This window comes from Lagopus muta, chromosome 3, assembly GCF_023343835.1.
Source record: "Lagopus muta isolate bLagMut1 chromosome 3, bLagMut1 primary, whole genome shotgun sequence".
Lineage (NCBI taxonomy): Eukaryota > Metazoa > Chordata > Aves > Galliformes > Phasianidae > Lagopus > Lagopus muta.
The window spans coordinates 68,243,900-68,263,320 of record NC_064435.1 but is presented as its reverse complement, the minus strand read 5'-3'; the positions used below and the strand labels follow the sequence as shown (position 1 = coordinate 68,263,320).

Sequence of the window (19,421 nt, the reverse complement as noted above, 5' to 3'; positions counted from 1 at the left end):
GAAGATACATAATAAGTAGGTTTGAGGGAAGTGGTAGCGATCCACCCACTATCTTCCTTTTAGCTAACCCTTTAATTAAATATTAAAGATACGGTTCTCAGGAAGATTTGGAATAACTCACTGGCAGAGAAAATAAGACAGGTTGAAACACAGCAGAGAAAGAAACACCCCCCCCCCCCAAGATTTCACCACACCTTCATGCTGCTTTTAACAGTATTTTACCGTACTGATGAGACAAGAGCTTTTCAGAAGGGAAATAAACCTTTCCAGCTTTCCCGTGATAGATCTCTCTATACATTTTCAGTAACTCCCACTAGGGATTGCAAATTATACAGTGCCTAACTAAACATACTCGTTTCCTCTTTCTAGCAGAGAGCAAAAGAGTGTTCATAAAAATGGCTAACTAAATTACTTGAAATGTTATTCCTCTCTCAAAGGACACATTCTGCAGCTGGATGCACAGAAGCGACACCCAGTTGGAGAGGGAAAGCACATATACACTGAATTACAGCATTGTCTTCATGTATAAAACAGGGTGAGATAAATCACAGCAAGATCTGTGTAGATCTATGGTAGAAAGCATTTCCAGTTATAACTGAGACAAGGCACACCATGTGGGTGTCCCAAACGGTCAGAGGAGAAAGAGGCGGCAAAAAGGGGAAGTGTGAGAAACCAGCAGTGTTCACAAGACTGTGTGGTTTTGACCTGCATAGCCATTTTGGTGAATGCTATGATTGTTTTCTTCTTCATCTAGCTGACAAACAGCCACACTGGCAAAGCAGATGAACTGAGCAGTGATTTTGCACCAATACTGCATGAGTATCTATCTGCTCTGCTAATTCTTAATTCGCACTCTTGTTCCTTCGTTCTTCATTCCTCTTTGGTCTTCTCTGTTGTGTGCAGTCTCACATCAAAGCCCCGGGACTCTCTGTATGGTCTCCGCTGCTGCTATAATACAACCAGAACCCAGTCATCAGCCACTTCTACTTGGCTTTGTATTAGACATGCAAAGGAAAGCATTTTCAAGCATGCACTTCTTCCCCCTCCTAATTAGATTCTTACAAATGATACTGTCCTGCTTTCAATTAAAATATTGCCATCACAAGATTTCACAGTAAGAAATCTATTATTTTGAATACAAAGGTTGGCCAAAATGATTAAATTCTTGAGGCAACAAAAATGATACTGGTGATTTTATTCAGCATGTGTCCAATATGATTTTCCATTCAGAATCCACATTTTTAATGCTTTTCTTATACCATTCTAAACATTACCTTCAGCTTATGGAGTCCCCTAAGGAAGTTTTTCCATTTGTTTACCAGAAAACTTAAATCTTAATGATTAAATAATAGGACACTTATATACATCAGTGGGTTTTCTCAGATACTGGGCTCTAAGTACATACAATGTCTATTGAGTAGAAAGAAAAAAGAAAAATCCAGTCATGCAAATCATCTTACAAACCATGTTTCATTTGCTTCAAAAATTTTTACTCCGTTACTGGCATATCAGTTTAAAAGTAAGCAGACAATTTTTAAGGTTGCTTTGTCCATTTCCACTTGTTTGTTTTGCCGTTTTGAAGAACTGAGGGGCCACATGCGACTGCAGAAGGTTCTGCTAAGGTAATTATGCTTCTGCTACCACCAACCACTCCGAACCCTGGTGTGGATGTGTTTAAAAAAGCCACCTAACCTTCAGCTAACTGCACTGCTTTATTTCTGAACAGCACATCACAGTATCAGCATAGACAGCACATTGTAACTGGTTGGGTGATTCCACTTAATAATTTGTCAACACTAGAACCTTTCAGCATTTTAATTCTGGTTTCATTTATGAATTAAAGGTCATATATAGAGCACAAATGAGGTCTAAATTTAGTCACAGCAGACCACAGTTCCACATAAAGACAAATCTTCAAGTTATGTTGACCTGCTAGGAGACAAAGATAAACAGCACAGCAAACATGTACCTGCAATGCACTGCTTCCCTATTAAATATTAACTGTTTCATTTACATTTAAATGAACTGAGCAGTAATGGATAGACTTTCCAGTACTGCTGTTTGGTGCTGCTGTCATGGAAAGAAGCTGAAGACAATGTGGGCTGTATGGGGGCAAATGATGCAATCTCAATATCCTCTCAAGTGACTTCAATGACGACCATTCTCCAGTCTTGAAACATAATCCTAAACAGCATCTTTTTTTCCTCTCCCTCTGTAAACACATCTGTTCATAAATAACTTAGATGTCTCCTTGACATTCATGGTATGTAACTGAAGCTGAAGTAGAAAAGGATGGGCGGTGTACAGCACTGAGGAGATGTCACAGTACTTTTGTTCAGCATTTGTGTTAAGTGCGGGTTGCTAACATCAGCCATCAGAGACGGGTGGAGTGACCCACCCATATTTTTCATGGGTCTTCACCAAACTCTTAAATGTTGCTTCAGCTTCCTTTCGACTGAACGACTTTTTTGATTTGCCAGCTTTTCTGCAGATACGGCCCTGCACCGAACAAAAGAGAAAACCTTCATTAAGCATGTGAATATACGCAGCTGGAAACCATAGCTTAAGTTTTCAACACCTCCAGGCATTAGGCGCTCATTTGCAGATCCCAGAAAGCATAGCTCCCAAACTGGGAAGTGGGGCAGGCAAATACGCTATTAGAGATCATTAAACATTATAATGCGGTAATGGAGGAAAAAAACAAAACAAAACAAAACAAAACCTCTGCGGGGCTTTTCTCTCCCCAGCGAGCCCCTGTGCTGGCGCACTGCCCTTCTGGGCTCACTGCTCTTTCTTGTTGCATGTGAACTGTGCAAATGAAGGCAGGGATGCCTGCTCCAGATCACTCGCTGTGCCAGCCCTCACTGTGCAGTCCAAGAGCAGCATTAAGCAGGCACTCCGTGCAATGTGCAGCCCCAGGCCCTTTCCTGCTGCTAAATTGAGGGGCTCTGCAGGTCACCCCCATGCTCTGGGAACCAGAAAGGGGCTGAGGAAACAGACGGACATTTCCGAGCAATTTTTATGCCAGGCTTGTAAAGCGGTCTGTGGTGAGACTGACTATGGGGCAGCTGATGACTGGAAAACCACCACAGAAGTGATGCATTTCTGCTTGCTCCATCTCAGTGCTACCCATATCCAACCCACCACACTCTGCTGCTAATGCAGAACGTCACTACAAAATGTGCCTTTCCCGGGAAACACGCTTCATTTATCTTCTCCTCTGACCTGTCAGAAACAAACAGCCCTAGGATTTCTTGCAGGCAGGAGCACCTGCTTGCTTCCAACCTACATAAAAGAATTTCCATTTACATACTACTGCCTCACAACACGTTCACTTGATAATACCTGAATACACATGCATCTAACGATACTGCACTTTTATTACTTTGCAATTAAATATTACCTCTAAACACACGGCGGTATATAATTTCAAATCCTTGCATGGCAACATAGACATTTAGTGTGTTATTAATAGCCCACCTTATTTTGCACACTGGTCCGTGTCAATTACAAAGCAGCAGAAGAAAGAAATATAGCTGTAAATTTATTCCATTCTACTGCACTAATACCTTTGAAAGCATTTATGCCTATTGGATTTGTCACAAAATAGATGTTCATTAAAATCAAGTACAGTAATTTCTCCAACTTGTCAGCCTGCAGTTTTTTAGAATATATCGTATTTGATGAGCAAATACCATAGGATCCAAGTTAGCATGCTCCTATTTTTTGCACTCTTTCACTCAGAAAGATGCAAATATTATTATTGAGAAAATGACTAGATGCGGGGAGAAAAAGAATACAATATGGAGGGAAAAAAGAAAACAATGAACTCTATCCTCAAAGTACCACTAAATAAATAAGATTCCTCCGCAGCCATATCATTTGTCAAAATAATGCACAGATACCATTCTGTTCAGTACCACTATTGTTATAACTAAACAATACATGCAGGACATTAAAAAAAAAAAAAGCCGTTTCATATTCCTGTCCTTAAAAGTCATTTTCCTGTGTGCTTTGACTTCTCTTCCAGAAAACCTGAGATTAGGAACTCAATTTCACTCTTGATTTATACCACCTTGGTTTTCTCAGATACAACTGTTTTACCTTTTGATGTTTTTCTTCCTATCCCCCACTTACAAATTGGCAGTATACCTTCTCTTCAAATAACCTGCTAGACTAAACAGCAAGACAACTTCCCTATCCCCATTCTAACTTGGGGATTAATATTTTGCAAATAAGGGTGGTCTGAAGGGTAATCACTTAATCCTGCAAACAAGTTTTCTTAAAAAACGTTCCTTTTCCAGTTTTGACACAATTAGTAATTAAACAAAACTAGGTAACATTTTCAAAATCTCACAAGTGCTACTTTTGATATTGCTCTTCCCTGGAGCATTACTGCTCCAGTTGGGTGCTGCACACACAATGCATTCACATTGACTTATTAAATTCCATATGCTGCAGTAGTTACAAAACATCTCATCTTACACGCAAAACTTCTTACAATTTTAAAGCTTTTACACCTCTCTGAATTGTTTGCACAGCACCTAGCACAGCGTGATCTGTGTCTTCTTCAGTTTTAAGCAAGTTTCAATACTACTCCATACCTAGAAATAGGATCTTGGCATTCAGAACAGGTACCACTCACATTCAGTGTCAACTGCTTACTGCTTTGAAAAAGGAAAGAATTCTTTGGTGTCAGAATGACGTAGTGAGCATCATGCCACCTAAAACGTCACTGGAGCTGCAAGAGACAAAATGAGCATTGTTCCATGACTTTCTTCTCATACTTCCTTTTAGTGTAATAAAATGGAGCCATTTCAAAAACACAATCACGTACTGCATGCAGGTTAAGTGTAAACTGTGCCATCAAAGACCACCTAATTGTACTGCATGCAGTCAACTCATTCCCATAAGTTTATACAGCAAATAGGGTCACCACCATCTCTTATTAACCAATACCTGCCAGGTGTTTATAATTTGTTTAAAATTTAACCTTGTGGTTTGCAAGTCTCCCTTCCTGGTGCCTCAAATAAATCTGAGAAAGAAGGGTGGAACGTCAGACGAAATAATTTGGATGATTTTAAGTTGACACTAGAGTGGTATCTACCATGTTAAGGACTTCTACCTTTTTGCTATGCCCACAAAACTCTTCTCAGTTTTAACTGAAAGCGGCATTTTGTGCATATTTATAAAATATCATCAAACAATTTTAACAGACACGTTTGCCAGCTCTGAGTACGACTTGTTTTCCAATTGCTATCTAAACGTACAGTCATGTTAATTCTGGTCAGGAGACTGTGAGCTGCTGCATAATGTAAATATGAAAAGGATGGTAAATACAGTACGCAAATACAGCACTGCCACAGCTCAATTGTGCACAACTGCACTGTGACTGATTTCCAAACCACACGCGTCACTATTGCCGTGGCAGGGCACGTAGATCATTTGCATCACTGATGTTTTGAGGTGCCTGGCACCCAATCAAGAAAAGTGTCAAACTGATAGCTGAACAAGATCAGCACATTCCACAAAAGATTTAAAACAGAGAAAATCCAAGAAAACCCTTCATAAAGCCATTAATGTCAACTTCAGCTATGAGAAGTCGCACCAGGAGCTTATTTAAGTACTCGCAATACTTTCAGACACTCACAGAGAGCTTTACATAAAGGAATAACTGAAAATCTAATTAAAATAAAGAGTTGAAGAGAACATTTCAGATTTTGCCATCTGCTGTAACTTCATGTACTTACCAAGATGCAATTTTAACAAGCTAGAAACATGAAAGGTGAAAGTAATGACGCAGCATGGTTTACACAGCCATGCTGAAATGCAGAAGGGCATGTGCTGCACTGAGCCTCCTCGTGAATCTGTGCTCCTGCTGTGCCAGGCTTTCAGTGTCACTCTTTGTCCAAACTCACAAGTTGAGACTAAAAACCTGGTCAGAATCTAATCCACAACCCTGCTAACTGCCAGGTAACTGGCAGGTGCTGCAGGTCACCTTCACAAGATATTGGACATATTGAGTATTCCTCCATATGCAGCAGAAGAACATAAGCAAGCCTCATGTATGGTCTGGCATCCACATTTGCAAGCTGCTGTGGGCAAATCCTGGAGCTTTTCTAATTCTCAGTGATGCCACAGTAGCCTCCACACTCTCCTCAACCATCAGCACAATCAGCACGTCCTCTCCTGGAGGACATGGTGTGACAGTGACGCACATCCTCACCAATATTTAAACTCAATGTCAAGTAGCTGCTTAAAGTCACCTTGGCACCACTATCAGAAATGTGCCGTATCTTTTGTTATCTAACAGCATCATGTCATGAAGTGGTCTGCAGACAGATTTAAGCCCTGTACAGAGATCCCAAATGTGAAGCTCTCCAGCTTGGAATCCAACTCCAACCATCCATCTGCCCACCTCTAGCCTATGTGCCATGAAAAATAGTCCTGACATTCATTCTGTTACTTCCAGTCTCAGAATGGCCTCAAGGGAATTTTTCTAGCAGCAATGAAGGGATTTATCTCTCTCATCAAACCAATTAGAGTAGCTCCCAGACTGAAACTCAACAGCTCTGGCACAGCACAGAGTGTGGTGCTCTTCCACCTTGTATCAATTTCAGCACTATCTGACTACAGACAGGGAACTGGCCTCTTACAGGGTCGGTCAGTCAGTCACAGACGTGCTGCTGCAAGGGACCTCTGGAGGTCTCCAGGCCCAAGCAAGCAGTTGAGCTGAACCACCAGCACAGGCCCAGCCCACAGCAGCACTGCACAGCCACGTTCTGAGTCCTCCAGGACAGAGGTCTCACTCAGTCTTGCTGCAATGCAGGCCCCATATACCTCAATTTTGCAGAGATTCATTGGAAACAGACACCAGTCCTTTCATAACCAAGGTGATTCTGAAAACAGCCTCAAGCCCTGACACATCTCTGACATGCCAAAGCAAACTCTTCAGTGACACACAGGCTTTTTTTCTTTCTTTCTTTTTTTTTCTTTGCTTGTTAACAAGAAACATTCATTACAAACAGCACACATCTAATACACTCAAGAAGCTGAGAGGCCTCTGAGTTAGCACTAAACACAAACCCCTGGTCCTGCATTCCATCCATTAATCCTCAGTATGCAAACAACTTAAGACTGGTCTTCCAAGAAAAATCATACTTGTTCTATGTACAGAGGGTTAAATGTAGTCCATGTGTTTGAGTCAGCACAAGGCTGCATAGCCAAAATTGCATTTTCTCTCTTCATCAGCTGTGCCATACCACAGCTTTCCATGCCAAGAAAGAAGCAGTCTGTAGTGAATCACTTCTAGGTAAATGTTGAGAGAGGGAGAAAAAAGTAGAGGTTTAGACCTCAAAAGGCTGTAGCAAGTCACTGTGCCACATACAACATCCATGGTGATCCCTCCAAGGACAGGAAGGATGTGCCCGGATGGCCTTGTTGTCCTCCACAGCTTATTCAAAACTAGAGGTTTTTTGGAGAGCTGGAGCACAGTGTGAGCCTCTGGTCTGTAACACGTTCCACTCAGGTGACTGATTAATGGCCTTGGGCCTCAACTGTGCAAAGCCACTTACTGTGCAAACACAGTCAAATCTGTACAGATAAGCAGTGGAGGAATCAGACAGTTAAGACTGAACCAGTCTTGTTCTAGAATGTTTAAACAAGTTTCCAGAGGAAAACATTTCTACCAGCTTTAGAGAAGCATTCAAAAGCAGAGCAATGCTCAAGTGGGCTACTGTCAATGCTCTCAGGGCAGCGACTGCAATTTGCCCTATCATTGCTAAATTGTAATACACACACTTCCTCCTCTTGATTACATGGTTTAATTCTTTTTTCCTTCACATAAACACAATTGATCAGGTCCAAGAAACTGCAAACAATTTATACTGCACTAACAGGTAAGTGTTGCCTATAGCTACAACAAAGCACTACAGCAAATGATGCAGACAAATAGTGTTACTGTTGCAGAGTAAGTGAATTAAAAGCATGATGTTTTTCTGCAAATGTATGTTTTTTGAAGCTGTATTTCCTTGTCTTTTTTTAATCTCCTTTTTAAGGATAATCCATACAAAGAAGTGGAAACTCAGCAAGTTCTAGCTTTAAAGCATCTTATCAATAGCTCCGTTTGGGAATGTACCTTTTTTGTCCAGGAAAAAGAAGTCTGAGTTTCAGCTGGGCAATTATTAACACTCTCTTGTTTGGTGCAAGCATCTTTTAATCAATACAAACACCTACATGTCCTATCTCTGATTGCTACAGCGCACTGTGCTGCTCCTCCCTGCCTTTCTCTAAGGACAGCAGTCAGTAGCACGGCTCCAGCACAGCTGAGGGTTAAGGAATTTTGTGCATTTAAGAGTCAGACAAACATTGTTTTGGCAAAAGATCAAGAAAATCTTGTCAGCCAACTACATCCTTGAGATTTGCCTCCAGCCCCGAAGTCACAACACAAGCTAGATCAGAAATAAGGTGGGCTTCCATCACGAGACAGCCGTGCCACCACACAGAACTTGCTAGACCAAATGCAGAAGGCTCATTTTCTGTGTCAGTTTTCTGCCAAGCTCCCTGGAGTACCTCTCTCCATGCTATCCCTGCACAGTTACTGACAGTGCACGTTTTACAAAGGTACACCATAGCAATAGAAACTGAACAAACAAACGTAAAAAGCAGACTACCTCTGGGAACATTTAAATGATGTAAGATCAAATTGGGTAGGACCAGTGTCACAAGCCAGCGAGCTTGTTCCTTCATCTCCTGACTGTGATACGTTTCATATTGATGCACATGGACATCTTAGTCAGAACCTCTGTTTCCAACTGCTTTAAGCACATATCCTTAAAGAACCTTTGTACGAAGGGTTATCTGTACTTCACAGATGGGAGAGAAGACTACAGAAAAGCTATGACTTCCCCATAGCTGCACCTGAAGTCAGCCACAAAACCCAAATGCTAGATTTGAATCTCCACTGTTCAGCTTAAATGCTCTAACAAGGAAATTGAAATTATTAACTAAAGACTAATTTCCCTCCCACATAATTATTAAACACTTCAACTCTGAGTATACTTTATAGAAATACTGAATTTTGTCAAAATTATAGGAAATTTGATGTTTAAAGAATCTCACAGACAATCTGACAAAATAAATCAACATTTTCATTTTCCTTGTGATTCTTTTGTAAGGGTGCATATTCAGGAAACAAGTCCTACAGCAAATGGATGAGGGTTGCTACCACTCATAACAAACCTAGAAACAAGAGAAACACAGTCATTCTACAGCTCATAAAACTTAAGTATGAGAAACATCTGAGCTCTGGGCCATTTCATAACGCGGGCTTATACTCTTCCTTCCTCAGGTTTAATTTCACTCATCTCTGCATGCAGATCTGGGATCTTTACTGATTTTTAACCTTACCAGGGAGTCACTGCAGAAATCCCAGGGCTTCTGAAGACTCGTGGAAAAGAGAATGAAATCAATGAGGAGCTTCAATTTCAACAACATGCACAAATCCATGGAGGGGGATAAGACGACAGTTTCCAAGGACAGGCTCTGCATGTGCAAGAGGAAGGCATGCGGCACACATCTGTCGCACACAGCTGACTACAGGCATGCTTGATGCCTCTTCAGTCTGGTGTTTAACAGAAATGGGCAAAAACTAGATTGGCTTCTTGATCCTATTTCAGAACAGGAAGCACTTCTGTATCTGAAGTATGGTGCCCACTTGCCTGCTTTGCACAGATCAGTACGGAGTTCATACTTATTTTCGCTGAGGCATACTTACGTTTCTCTTTAGCTTATGCACCATCCCATGCAGCTTGTCCTGCAACTTCCCAAACTCATGTGATTACCACTATTTTTGCTGAGACTTAAAACCTGCTAGGAGGAGCGTTCAGCGCTCTGCAGAAATGATTCCACAGCATGAGGCTGAATGAGGTGTCAGGCAGGGCAGCCCTAAGCCACATGCTCTTCATAGCACGACAGAAAACTGGCATCCAATTTACAAGTCAGACAACTGGATCCTGCACATATTAAATTTAACATATATTTTGAGCCATTCAGACAGGATAATCACCACAGCCTCTGAAGTTCTCCCTGTTTAACTGCAGAGTGATTGCACCTGGCAATCCTCACATCCCCCCGGAGCCTAACATCAGCATTACCTTTTTTGACAATTGCAAAAGATAATTTGTGAACAGGAAACCGTATGTGAAAGACTGAATGTGTCAAGGAAAGAGATATTCACTGTCTCTCATCAGTGCAAAAAAGCTCAGGCGGGAGAAAGAAACACAGCTCCTATTAAATTACCTAACCAGTACCCCACGTTGTGACTGCGGATTCTCACTGGGGGACATGCCTAACAGTAAGACACCTACCATGAGGACCAGAATTATCTCAGAGTTACAAATCTTCAGTCTGGCAGTCTCTGGTCATGCAAGGAAATCCCTGGGCACTGTGCAGATGCTAGAAAAACAGCCTATTTTCAAGTCTAGCCTGTAAAAGAAAAAAAAACAAAACAAAAACAAACAACAATCTTCCACACAGCAGAAAGTAGGTTGCTTTGGTTACTCCTCCGTGAGAACACCATGTCACCCCTCAGGGACTAGGCTTTCTGCATTTGAAAAAATACAAATCTTCCACAAAGTATCTGACAGAACACGCACACACTACAGCTCACTCTACCTAACGCTTTCTCTTAAGAAAACGAGGACTCCTTCTACAGCTTAAGGAAAAATTTTGCTCTCCTGAGCAAGTCTAATTTTGCTACAAACCAAAGCATTGATTCTTTAGAGTTTTGATTCAAAAGATCAGCCAAGTACTGCACGGAAGAATCAGTTCCACTATCCATAAAAGCATGTTCTAAAATGGGCGGTTTGTTTCAATTTAGTGATTTTTCTTATTTGATGACTATTTAACACTGAGAATGATAGCTAAACGTATTTTAAAATGTCTGAAAATCTCCCTTTCTGTGCTTTGAAGGGGTAAAATGGAGATTATGTTCCCTCCGCTTTTTAGAAGAATTAAAGCTGCCTCCTACTTCAACGAGTTAGAATTCTTGTGTCTTCACTCCTCTCAGTAGAATATATTTGCATAATAATAGAGTCTATACTCAGAAGAGCAATATATCAGAGTACACATGAACAGCGTTTTTTCCAGCCCATTCATCATTCCCAACACCTCAATGTGGCAAATATTATGCTCCCTCTTAAACTTCAGCTTGAAAATGAGGGATTTCTCAATTGCAATAAAAGAGAAACCTTTGAAGGCCAATCTATCTGATTTTCCTCTCCATAACTAAACAATATTTTTTGTTACCTCTTCACACAGCATTTATACCTTTTCATGGGGAACAAACCCTGTAATATATTCTTTGCCTCCTCTGTAATCTCTGTATATTAGTCAATATATATTCAGTGGCAGTCCTAACCTTGAAGGCAACCAGCATCATTTACTCAGGCAATAAATCAAAAGCTAAAAGCAACACAGTTTTATTTTTAAGGTCCTAATATGAAGATGGCCCCAAATAACTGAGAGGCCACTGAGTCCTCTACAACTTTCTGCAGCATTTGAGATCAGCTGGTTTATTCAAGGCTACAGTCCTCAAACTGAGTATCTGGAGTAGGAAAGCTCATGGATTTGCAATTAATTTCTGCTATACATATCTGAAAGACCTGGAGCCTGCTGACATCCTGGACACCATGCAAGTCCCATCTGCTATCTGCTCTCTCACACTTTTGTTTGGGAGGATGGAGAGGGAGTAGTTTAGACTATGAGTAACAGCTATGTTTTGTGTTCGTTTTTTCATAAAATAAGCCCACTTCTGGTAGAAGTCAGCTATGATAGAGTGTTTTTAAAATGGAAGGAGAGATGAGTTTAATGTTCATGCAAGGCACATCTCTCTTCAAGCGAAGAGGCTACGCTGAGATATATCTAACATTACAATGCACAAATAAAAATTATTTGAATTCAAAAAATTTTGCTACAGGAAATTACATCTAAATCACAGACTACATTTGGCTTTGATTTAAAACATTACAGAGAGGTTCACATCAGTAAGAGCACTCATAACTACAGATTCCCCATTCACTATGCCCTGGGAAAATCCCTACACTCCTTATATTTTGTAATATGGCAGAATGAGGGCTTTTTCCAAAAAGAGCTTTTTCCACAAGCCTGCCTGCAGACTCGACAGCTACCTGACAGCTACCAGCAGCTGGTAGACCTATCCTGAGCCTCCATGGAGAGAGCCAGGAAGCTCAGAAAAAGGACAAGAAGGCCTGCACCAAACAGTTGCCAGCTTAGGCACAAACTCCTCAAGGCATCCTATGCAGCTGTATTAGCTGTTCTCAAAAAAAAAAAAAAAAAAAAAAAATTGTTTTGTCCTCTTTGAAGCTGCTGCTACTAAGCCAATGTCAAATCATTCCTCTCTGAAGAGAAACAACATGGATTTATTTCATTTTTCCAACTGCCTGCTAACGTTATCCAAGGAAACAAGCTGCAGTATCTTTTTCTTCTAAATATAAAGTGCTAATATTTTGTTTAGTGCATTAAAAGACTTAAAATCCTCTTCCACTTTTGGACAAAGTCTGTTTTTCCTTTGGGACTGTTATCATCTGCAGCATCTTCAGATGCAAGCCAGCTCCTGAGCCCCATGCCAGCCTGGGTCACACGTGTCAGTCAGTAGGATCACAACCAGCCTACCATTCCTTCGGTGCTCTCGTATGACTGGCGCTGCTGCCACTGCCTTCACCCAGCTACTCATGTTATTAGTCTTACCATCACAACTACACTGTTATCAGGAAACTGAGAGCGACAGATGCATTTTTAAACCCCTCTCCTTAATTTCTATTAAGGAGAAGGGTTTAAAAGACTAATTAAAGACTATTGTGAGGGCACCACTCGGCAGGCCGTTCCCAAAGCCTAGATGAGAGGACAGACATGGCAGGTCCTGCTGGGCAGGATTGCTGAACAGTTGCCTTTGAGATAACCAACAACTGGCATTCACATTACTTTCTTCCCATCACCCCAGGTTAGTATTTCCTTGGGTTAGCTCCTAGCCCCACCATGGACCGATGGCAGCCTCGACTGGGCCTCAGTGGGTCCAAGTGTCTGCCCAAGGGGGTGAAACCACAGAGTGGTTGACTCAACATAAAGCCGTCCCCTTGAATCCAAGGCTGCAGTTGAGTTAAGGACAACACCAAGTTTATAAAATAAGATTCTGGATTCCAGACAGATAAACAGGCTTAGGTCTTTGATGTACTGAGAATTCCCCTCAAGATACTGACTAGGGCTGTGTGAATAATTGACTTATTCAGCTGAATAGCTGAACCAACCAACCAAACAAACCCCAACTTGTTTGGCAATTAACATTTTTTTTTCCTCCCTTAAAAACTGAAAAAAGCACAGTTTGAGGTCGGTGAATTGTTTCATTCAAACAGAAATTATCTCTCTTCCGTTAAAATATTTTCTTCCAGACAAAAGCTATCTAAAAGAATGCAATTCAAGGTTTCCAATAGGAAACAAGGGTATGGAGAGAAACCCAAAATAGTTACTGGGCCAATACGAGTGCCTCCGCATCCCATAATGTAAAACGTTTTCCAAGCAATGTTACTCGAGGTGTTTGGATCCTGTGTGGGGAACCTGGAGAAACACCCTTGCTACACGAAAATCCAATACAGGTTAAAATTCCTGCTCGAGTTTGGGAATTGGGACCTAGCCTCTCAAGCTGTGGATCATCCGTGTTGAAGTCTTCCTAGAAACTAAACTCCTGAATTAGATGTTTCACTTGAGAGACATCAAAACAATTTATCTCAATTTTTCTTTTGCTCTGCGAAAAGGTGTGCAATATGTCAAAAAATCTGAAACTGTCAAGAGTCTTGATTGTCTCAAGATGTCTTTTCCGTGCCAGCTCCATGAGCTTTTCCACCACTTTGTTAACAAAATAAATAAATAAATAAAAAGGTTCTATACATTCAGAGGTCAACAATTTGATATACCAAGAGAGCTACAGTTTTCCCTGAAGAACTAAAACCCAGCACAGAACAGCAGTGCTGTAGTTAGTATTGCAAAATGGCAATGGAAAGAAATAGTGAATGAAATCAACCACCTTCATTTTATCATTCAAACTGTCAAAAAGAAAGATGCATGCTGGTGGAAAGTTCAGCCCTGCCTACTCACATCTGCGTTTGTGTTACAGACACGCACCCTCAGATGTGTCACAGCCTTGACTATTTATGATGATTTCATGCTACATCACCACTCCATGCGTGGGTTACGTTTCTCCCAAAGGTCCCCACAGCCTCGTGCTCCCAGTGGGACCCACATGGCAAGGCTGCCTCTGAGGATGACTGCCCTGGACCTCAGCACGAGCTGTGCTGCACCCACCATTAACTACTGCTGATTTTTAATTCAGAAATTCATCCATGACCCTGACTGAAGCCGTTGCTGTTTGTTCAGGAAGAGCCACTGCGGGCAGTGAGACTGCCTACAGCATGACAGGACTTACCTGAAACCAGCCCCGCAGCTCAGAGGAATACAGTACCCTCTACTTCTGACTGCTCTATTTCTGCTGCTGTATTCTCTTTCTAAAAATTACAGCCAAAAGCATATCACCTTTACAATAAAAACCAAAACAGGGATCCAGGAGTGTCTGCTGTGTTTTGAGCCATATTATGCAATTGAGTCAAGATTACATAACCAGAGTGTGATTACAGAAATGTGGCTCCCATTACACAGAGCCTGGCTACAGTTACAGAGCGGCAGCCCATCGCAGATTACACATCTGCAACTGAGAAATTGAATTTATTGTTAATATCACCTATTAGCTTGGAACGCACACTGTGAGACTTAGGAACACGCATCTCACAGATAGCGAGCTACTAAGTTACCAGCAGCCGTTTATTTCACCCTTTTATTTCACCCCACACACACTGTGCTTTTTATAATTAACATCTTGAACTTCTGAAAGAATGTTATTGAAATTCTTATATATTAAATGTGTCTACTAATGATGCCCTCATAAACATCCTTCGGTATCAGAAATTACCATGACTTTGGGGAAAACTCTTACAGGATTTTGAAAGAAATATTAATAAATATGTAGTTATATATCATATAATTCAATAACTCAGTGTTTTTCTTAACTGAGTCATTTTATGATGTCAGTAAATCTTAACCATTTCACATTCAACATCTGATACTCCAGAAACGTGCTGAACTGTTGTGGGGGGGAAAAAAAAAAAAAAAAAAAAAAAAAAAAAAAGAATTTAGCACTGTCCTCCTAGGTTTTTGTTAAAAATAACAAGAAATATAATTACTGTAATAAGAGATGAGTTAATAAATTGTGTGACACAGTAGGAGAAGTTGCAGAACTTTGGTATACCTTAATGAGCTCCACGTAAATGAAGGTTGCTTTTTTTTTTTTTTCCTGGAAGGCGTTTTTTATATCCCAAGGTGACCTACAGAACTTGACCTCTTCAAATAAAAGGTAGAGAAAAATACAATCTGATGGAAAAGAAGCATAGTAGGCCCAGATCATTCAAGGAAAAAGGAGAAAAGGCCACTTATAAATGAGTCCCCTGAACACCCACATTTTCCGTCTTAAGACAAACCAAGCAGAGGCAAACAGGAGTGATGTTCTCTTTTCCAAGCAAATGGAAAATACATTATTATTTGCTCTTCTCCTCACTTCCAAGATACGAATACAAGAAGTTACACAGCATCGTGCAGTGACTGGCAAGGAGCTGTGCATGGCATAGAGCTCAAGGGCATTTGTGAGGTGAGCAGAAACACCACCTAACTCAGCCACGGGTACGCTACACTGCCCGCTACAGTGACCACGACAACGGGCTCCACCACCAGTAGTTACCCAGTTACTAAAAACATCTTATGAATTACTTTTCTCCCAAGGATATTCTGCAGAAGGAAAAAAAAAAAATAGAAATAGAATGTGTTGATTCAGCTGGGGACAGATGAAAGAAGAGGCCTGGAGGAGCTAGGAGCCTTTTGAGGAGGGGAGAGAGGGAGCTGAGAGTTACCCTGAATGAGGTGCTACCCCTTGACAGCGGCACTTGAAGCTGGCACAGATCTGCCACAGCAAAGCCAGGTGCAGGCTACAAAGGCCACCGGGGAGGATAGTGGCAGACAAAGCCCTGCACCAAAGGCTGGACTTCACACAAGAAGCCATCCAGTATGGGGCTCTGCAGGCACGGCTGACCAGCACGCGAACGGCTCCAGCCCCAAGCCCCAGTGGGTGCTGCAGAGCCCCTCTTGCTTTGGGGCACAGGATGCGACCATCACGCACCTTGACGCCACCGGCAACGGAGCCAAGAGGAGGAACGACACACACGCGGGAGGGCACGGCGGGGTACCTGCCCCTCGCCCCTCCGTGCCGCCCCGCATCTCTGCGGCCGGCCAAGGTCAGCCGTAGGCAGAGCCCCGCCGTTCCCGGGGCCGCCATCCCAGAGGCGGCACGGACACCCCGCGCCCCTCGGCCCCTACCTGCCCCTTGACCAGGCTGGCGGCGAACTGCCTCATGACGGCCTCCACGGTGTAGGCGCTGGACCAGCCGCGGGGAGTGAGCAGCTCCATGCAGATGGCACCGCCGTCCAGCACGTAGCCGTTCTCCAGGCGCGGGCTGAGCACCCTCATGAAGGGCGGCGAGAAGGGGAAGTTGTCGGGGAAGGTGAGGTTGAGTAGGATGTACTCCGTGTTGGTCTCCTTCATGTCCTGCCACAGCACCGAGTCCTTGTCCACCTGGTGCAGCTTCACGTTCCAGTCGAAGAGGCTCTCGTCCACCAGCTCCACCGAGATGAAGCGGTCGCTGAGCCGCGCGATGTCCTGCAGCTCCTTCATCAGCCGCCGGGTCCGCACCTGCGTGCAGTGCTGCTGCCGGCCCGCGGGCGCCAGCGGCCCCGAGCCCGACGCCAGCGGCACCAACGGCGCCGAGCCCGGCCCGGAGCTGCAGCCGGGTCGCTGCGGGGCCGCCTCCCTGCCCGCGCCGGGCTCCCGGGCCGCCTCCCGCGGCTTCTCCCGGCCGCCGCCCGAACGCGGCGGCGGGGGCTGCTTGGCCGGCTCCGGCGCCTTCTTCGTCTTGCGGCCGCCGGGGCTGCTCTCGCTGCTGCTGCTGCTGCAGCCGCCGCCGCCGTGGGGGCCCTGCGGCTGGGGCTTGTTGCTGCCGTTCTTCGGGCCGCCCCGGCCGCGGAGCGAGGAGCCCTGCTGGCTGCTGCGGTGGTGGTGCTTGGGGTCCTCCGTGTCCCGGTTGTGTAGCCGGATCAGCCCGATTTTCCGCAGCAGAGTGGCCATGTTGCGCGCGGCCGCAGTGCCTCCTGCCGCTATTTTATATCTATCTCTCTATCTTTATTCTGAAGCCCCGGCGGTGGGCGGGGGGGCGGCGCCGCGCGGGCGGGGACCCCTCCGCGCCGCTCGGCTCCGGGCGCAGGGGCGGCGGGCAGGGAGGCGGCGGCGGCGGCGGCGGCGCGGGAGGACGTGCGGCCGCCGCTTAAACACCTCCTCCCCTCGCTAGGGCTGCTGCGAGCGGCATTGCGGCGCAGGGGCTGCTGACGGGGACATCACGGCCCGGCGGCCGTGGCCATCATCCCGTGAAAAAGAAGGGGAAAAAAAAGGAGAGGGAAGGGCAAGGGAGAACCCCCTCCCCCCGCGCTGCAGATGGCCTCCCCGGCACCTTCGGCTCACACCCACCCGAGCCAATCCCCGGCGGGCCGGTCCCCTTTGAGCGCCTGGCGCCTCCCCCGGGCGGGGGGACCGGCGGAGGCTCCCAGCACCCGCCTCCCACCGGCTCCCCGCTCGCCCGCGGCGGCGCAACGCGCCCGGGCTCTTTGTTCGGCGCCGCTGCGGCCGGGCCCTGCCGCAGCCCTCGCGCTGTCTCCGCGCCGAGCCGCCGGCTGCCGCCGGAATCGTCCCGCTCCGCAGCGCCGCCGCCCGGCCGCCCGCTAGCCCGCGGGGCCTCTCGCTGCGGCAGTGCGTCCCGGGGCTAGTGCCGGGGGTCAGCGCTGCTGCGGCACCGTTATATGTGGTACACTTGTGCGAGAGCGTGCTTAGACTGAAACGCATCGTTGTGTGTAAATTCGTGGTGCAGGTATGTATGTATACACTCCTAAACACACAGTCTTACCTGTAAAGCACACAAAAGTGACGCAACTCAATATACATATTCTATCTGTGATCTTAACCTATGCATAACACGCATATCAGACATTTTAAGTATACCTATAGAAACGGATAGATTTTCATGGTTCTCAAATGGTATAGGTGCATATATGTCCATGCATTTCTCTGTGTGTGCCCACTCCTGCACTTGTTGTGTGGCACAGGTTGCCCAGACAGGTTGCAGAGTCTCCTCTAGAGATAGTCAACATTCCACAGCACTTTTTTCCATCCAACGCATCCCCTTCCCTAGGTGTTCTCATCCCCGTTTTCTATGGTTTTGAAGAGTTGCCACTACTGCACTTACATAAAGAAGTCCAAAGGAAACCATCTGGACACTTTGAAAGGTGCCATGGGACACAATATGTTTTCATCAAAAACTGAGTAATTGACCTGCTTTCATAGTAATGCTGGAGTCTGCCCACATTTTTGGCCTCAAGTTGCGCCAGAGGAGGTCCAGGTTGGATATTAGGAACAATGTATTCACAGAAGGAGTGATGAGGCTGTGGCACAGCTGCCTAGGAAAGTGGTGGAGTCACCGTCCCTAGAGGTGTTCAGGAAACGTGTAGATGTGGCACTGAGGGACATGGTTGGTGAGCATGGAGGGGATGTGCGGATGGTAGGACTAGATGATCTTGGAGGTCTTTTCCAATCTCAATGATTGTTTCCCTCTCTTTCTTCTTGCTGTTATTTAACCACTTGCTTTTACCAGTGAGTCCACATTCAGCAGGTAATAATTCACCATCAACAGATGGTGTGAAACACAGCTAATGTCTTTGCCAGGTTTTCTAAACGACAGATCTGTCTGATAAACCACAGGTTAGATAATCTTGCTGTTTTTAAGATCAAGAAGAAGCAGAATTATATTTGCTTTTCAAGTATGGCATTATTAAGGGCTCTAAATCAGTAAGACAGCAGTCTGCATTTTGGTGACTATATGACTGGAGCAGTATGTACAGGGGGAGTGCAGGAGGACGTGGCTGTTCCGTCTGCCTGCAGCTGGAGCAGGCATGGGGGTGTGGCAGGACAGATCAAGGTGAGACAGGTCAGGATAGGATGGATCAGGACAGTCCTGGTGGGCAGCTGTGCAGAGCAGGATGCTCAGCAGCCATCCCTGCCCAAGTATCTCGTGCCAGTCGAGACTGTGGGGCACATACATTGAGCTGAAGCAGAATGCCAATTAGCAACTGGAGGGAACCTTTGTGTAGGCTTCGTTAATGTTTCAGACTGAAAGGTCACTGTGTGGTGTTCTGTGATAGTTGGCA

The 19,421-nt window shown here is 44.5% G+C and overlaps 1 protein-coding gene across 1 annotated transcript; it reads right to left on the bottom strand.

Annotated features, from left to right (window-relative positions):
- Positions 1–1,178: 1,178 nt before the first annotated feature.
- Positions 1,179–17,870, bottom strand: UBE2QL1 (ubiquitin conjugating enzyme E2 Q family like 1). Its single transcript, XM_048940765.1, has 2 exons — positions 16,492–17,870; positions 1,179–2,499 (listed from the first exon to the last, which is right to left on the bottom strand). The coding sequence occupies exons 1-2, from the start codon at positions 17,293–17,295 to the stop codon at positions 2,368–2,370; spliced, it is 936 nt and encodes a 311-aa protein (XP_048796722.1). The 5' UTR covers positions 17,296–17,870; the 3' UTR covers positions 1,179–2,367.
- Positions 17,871–19,421: the final 1,551 nt, after the last annotated feature.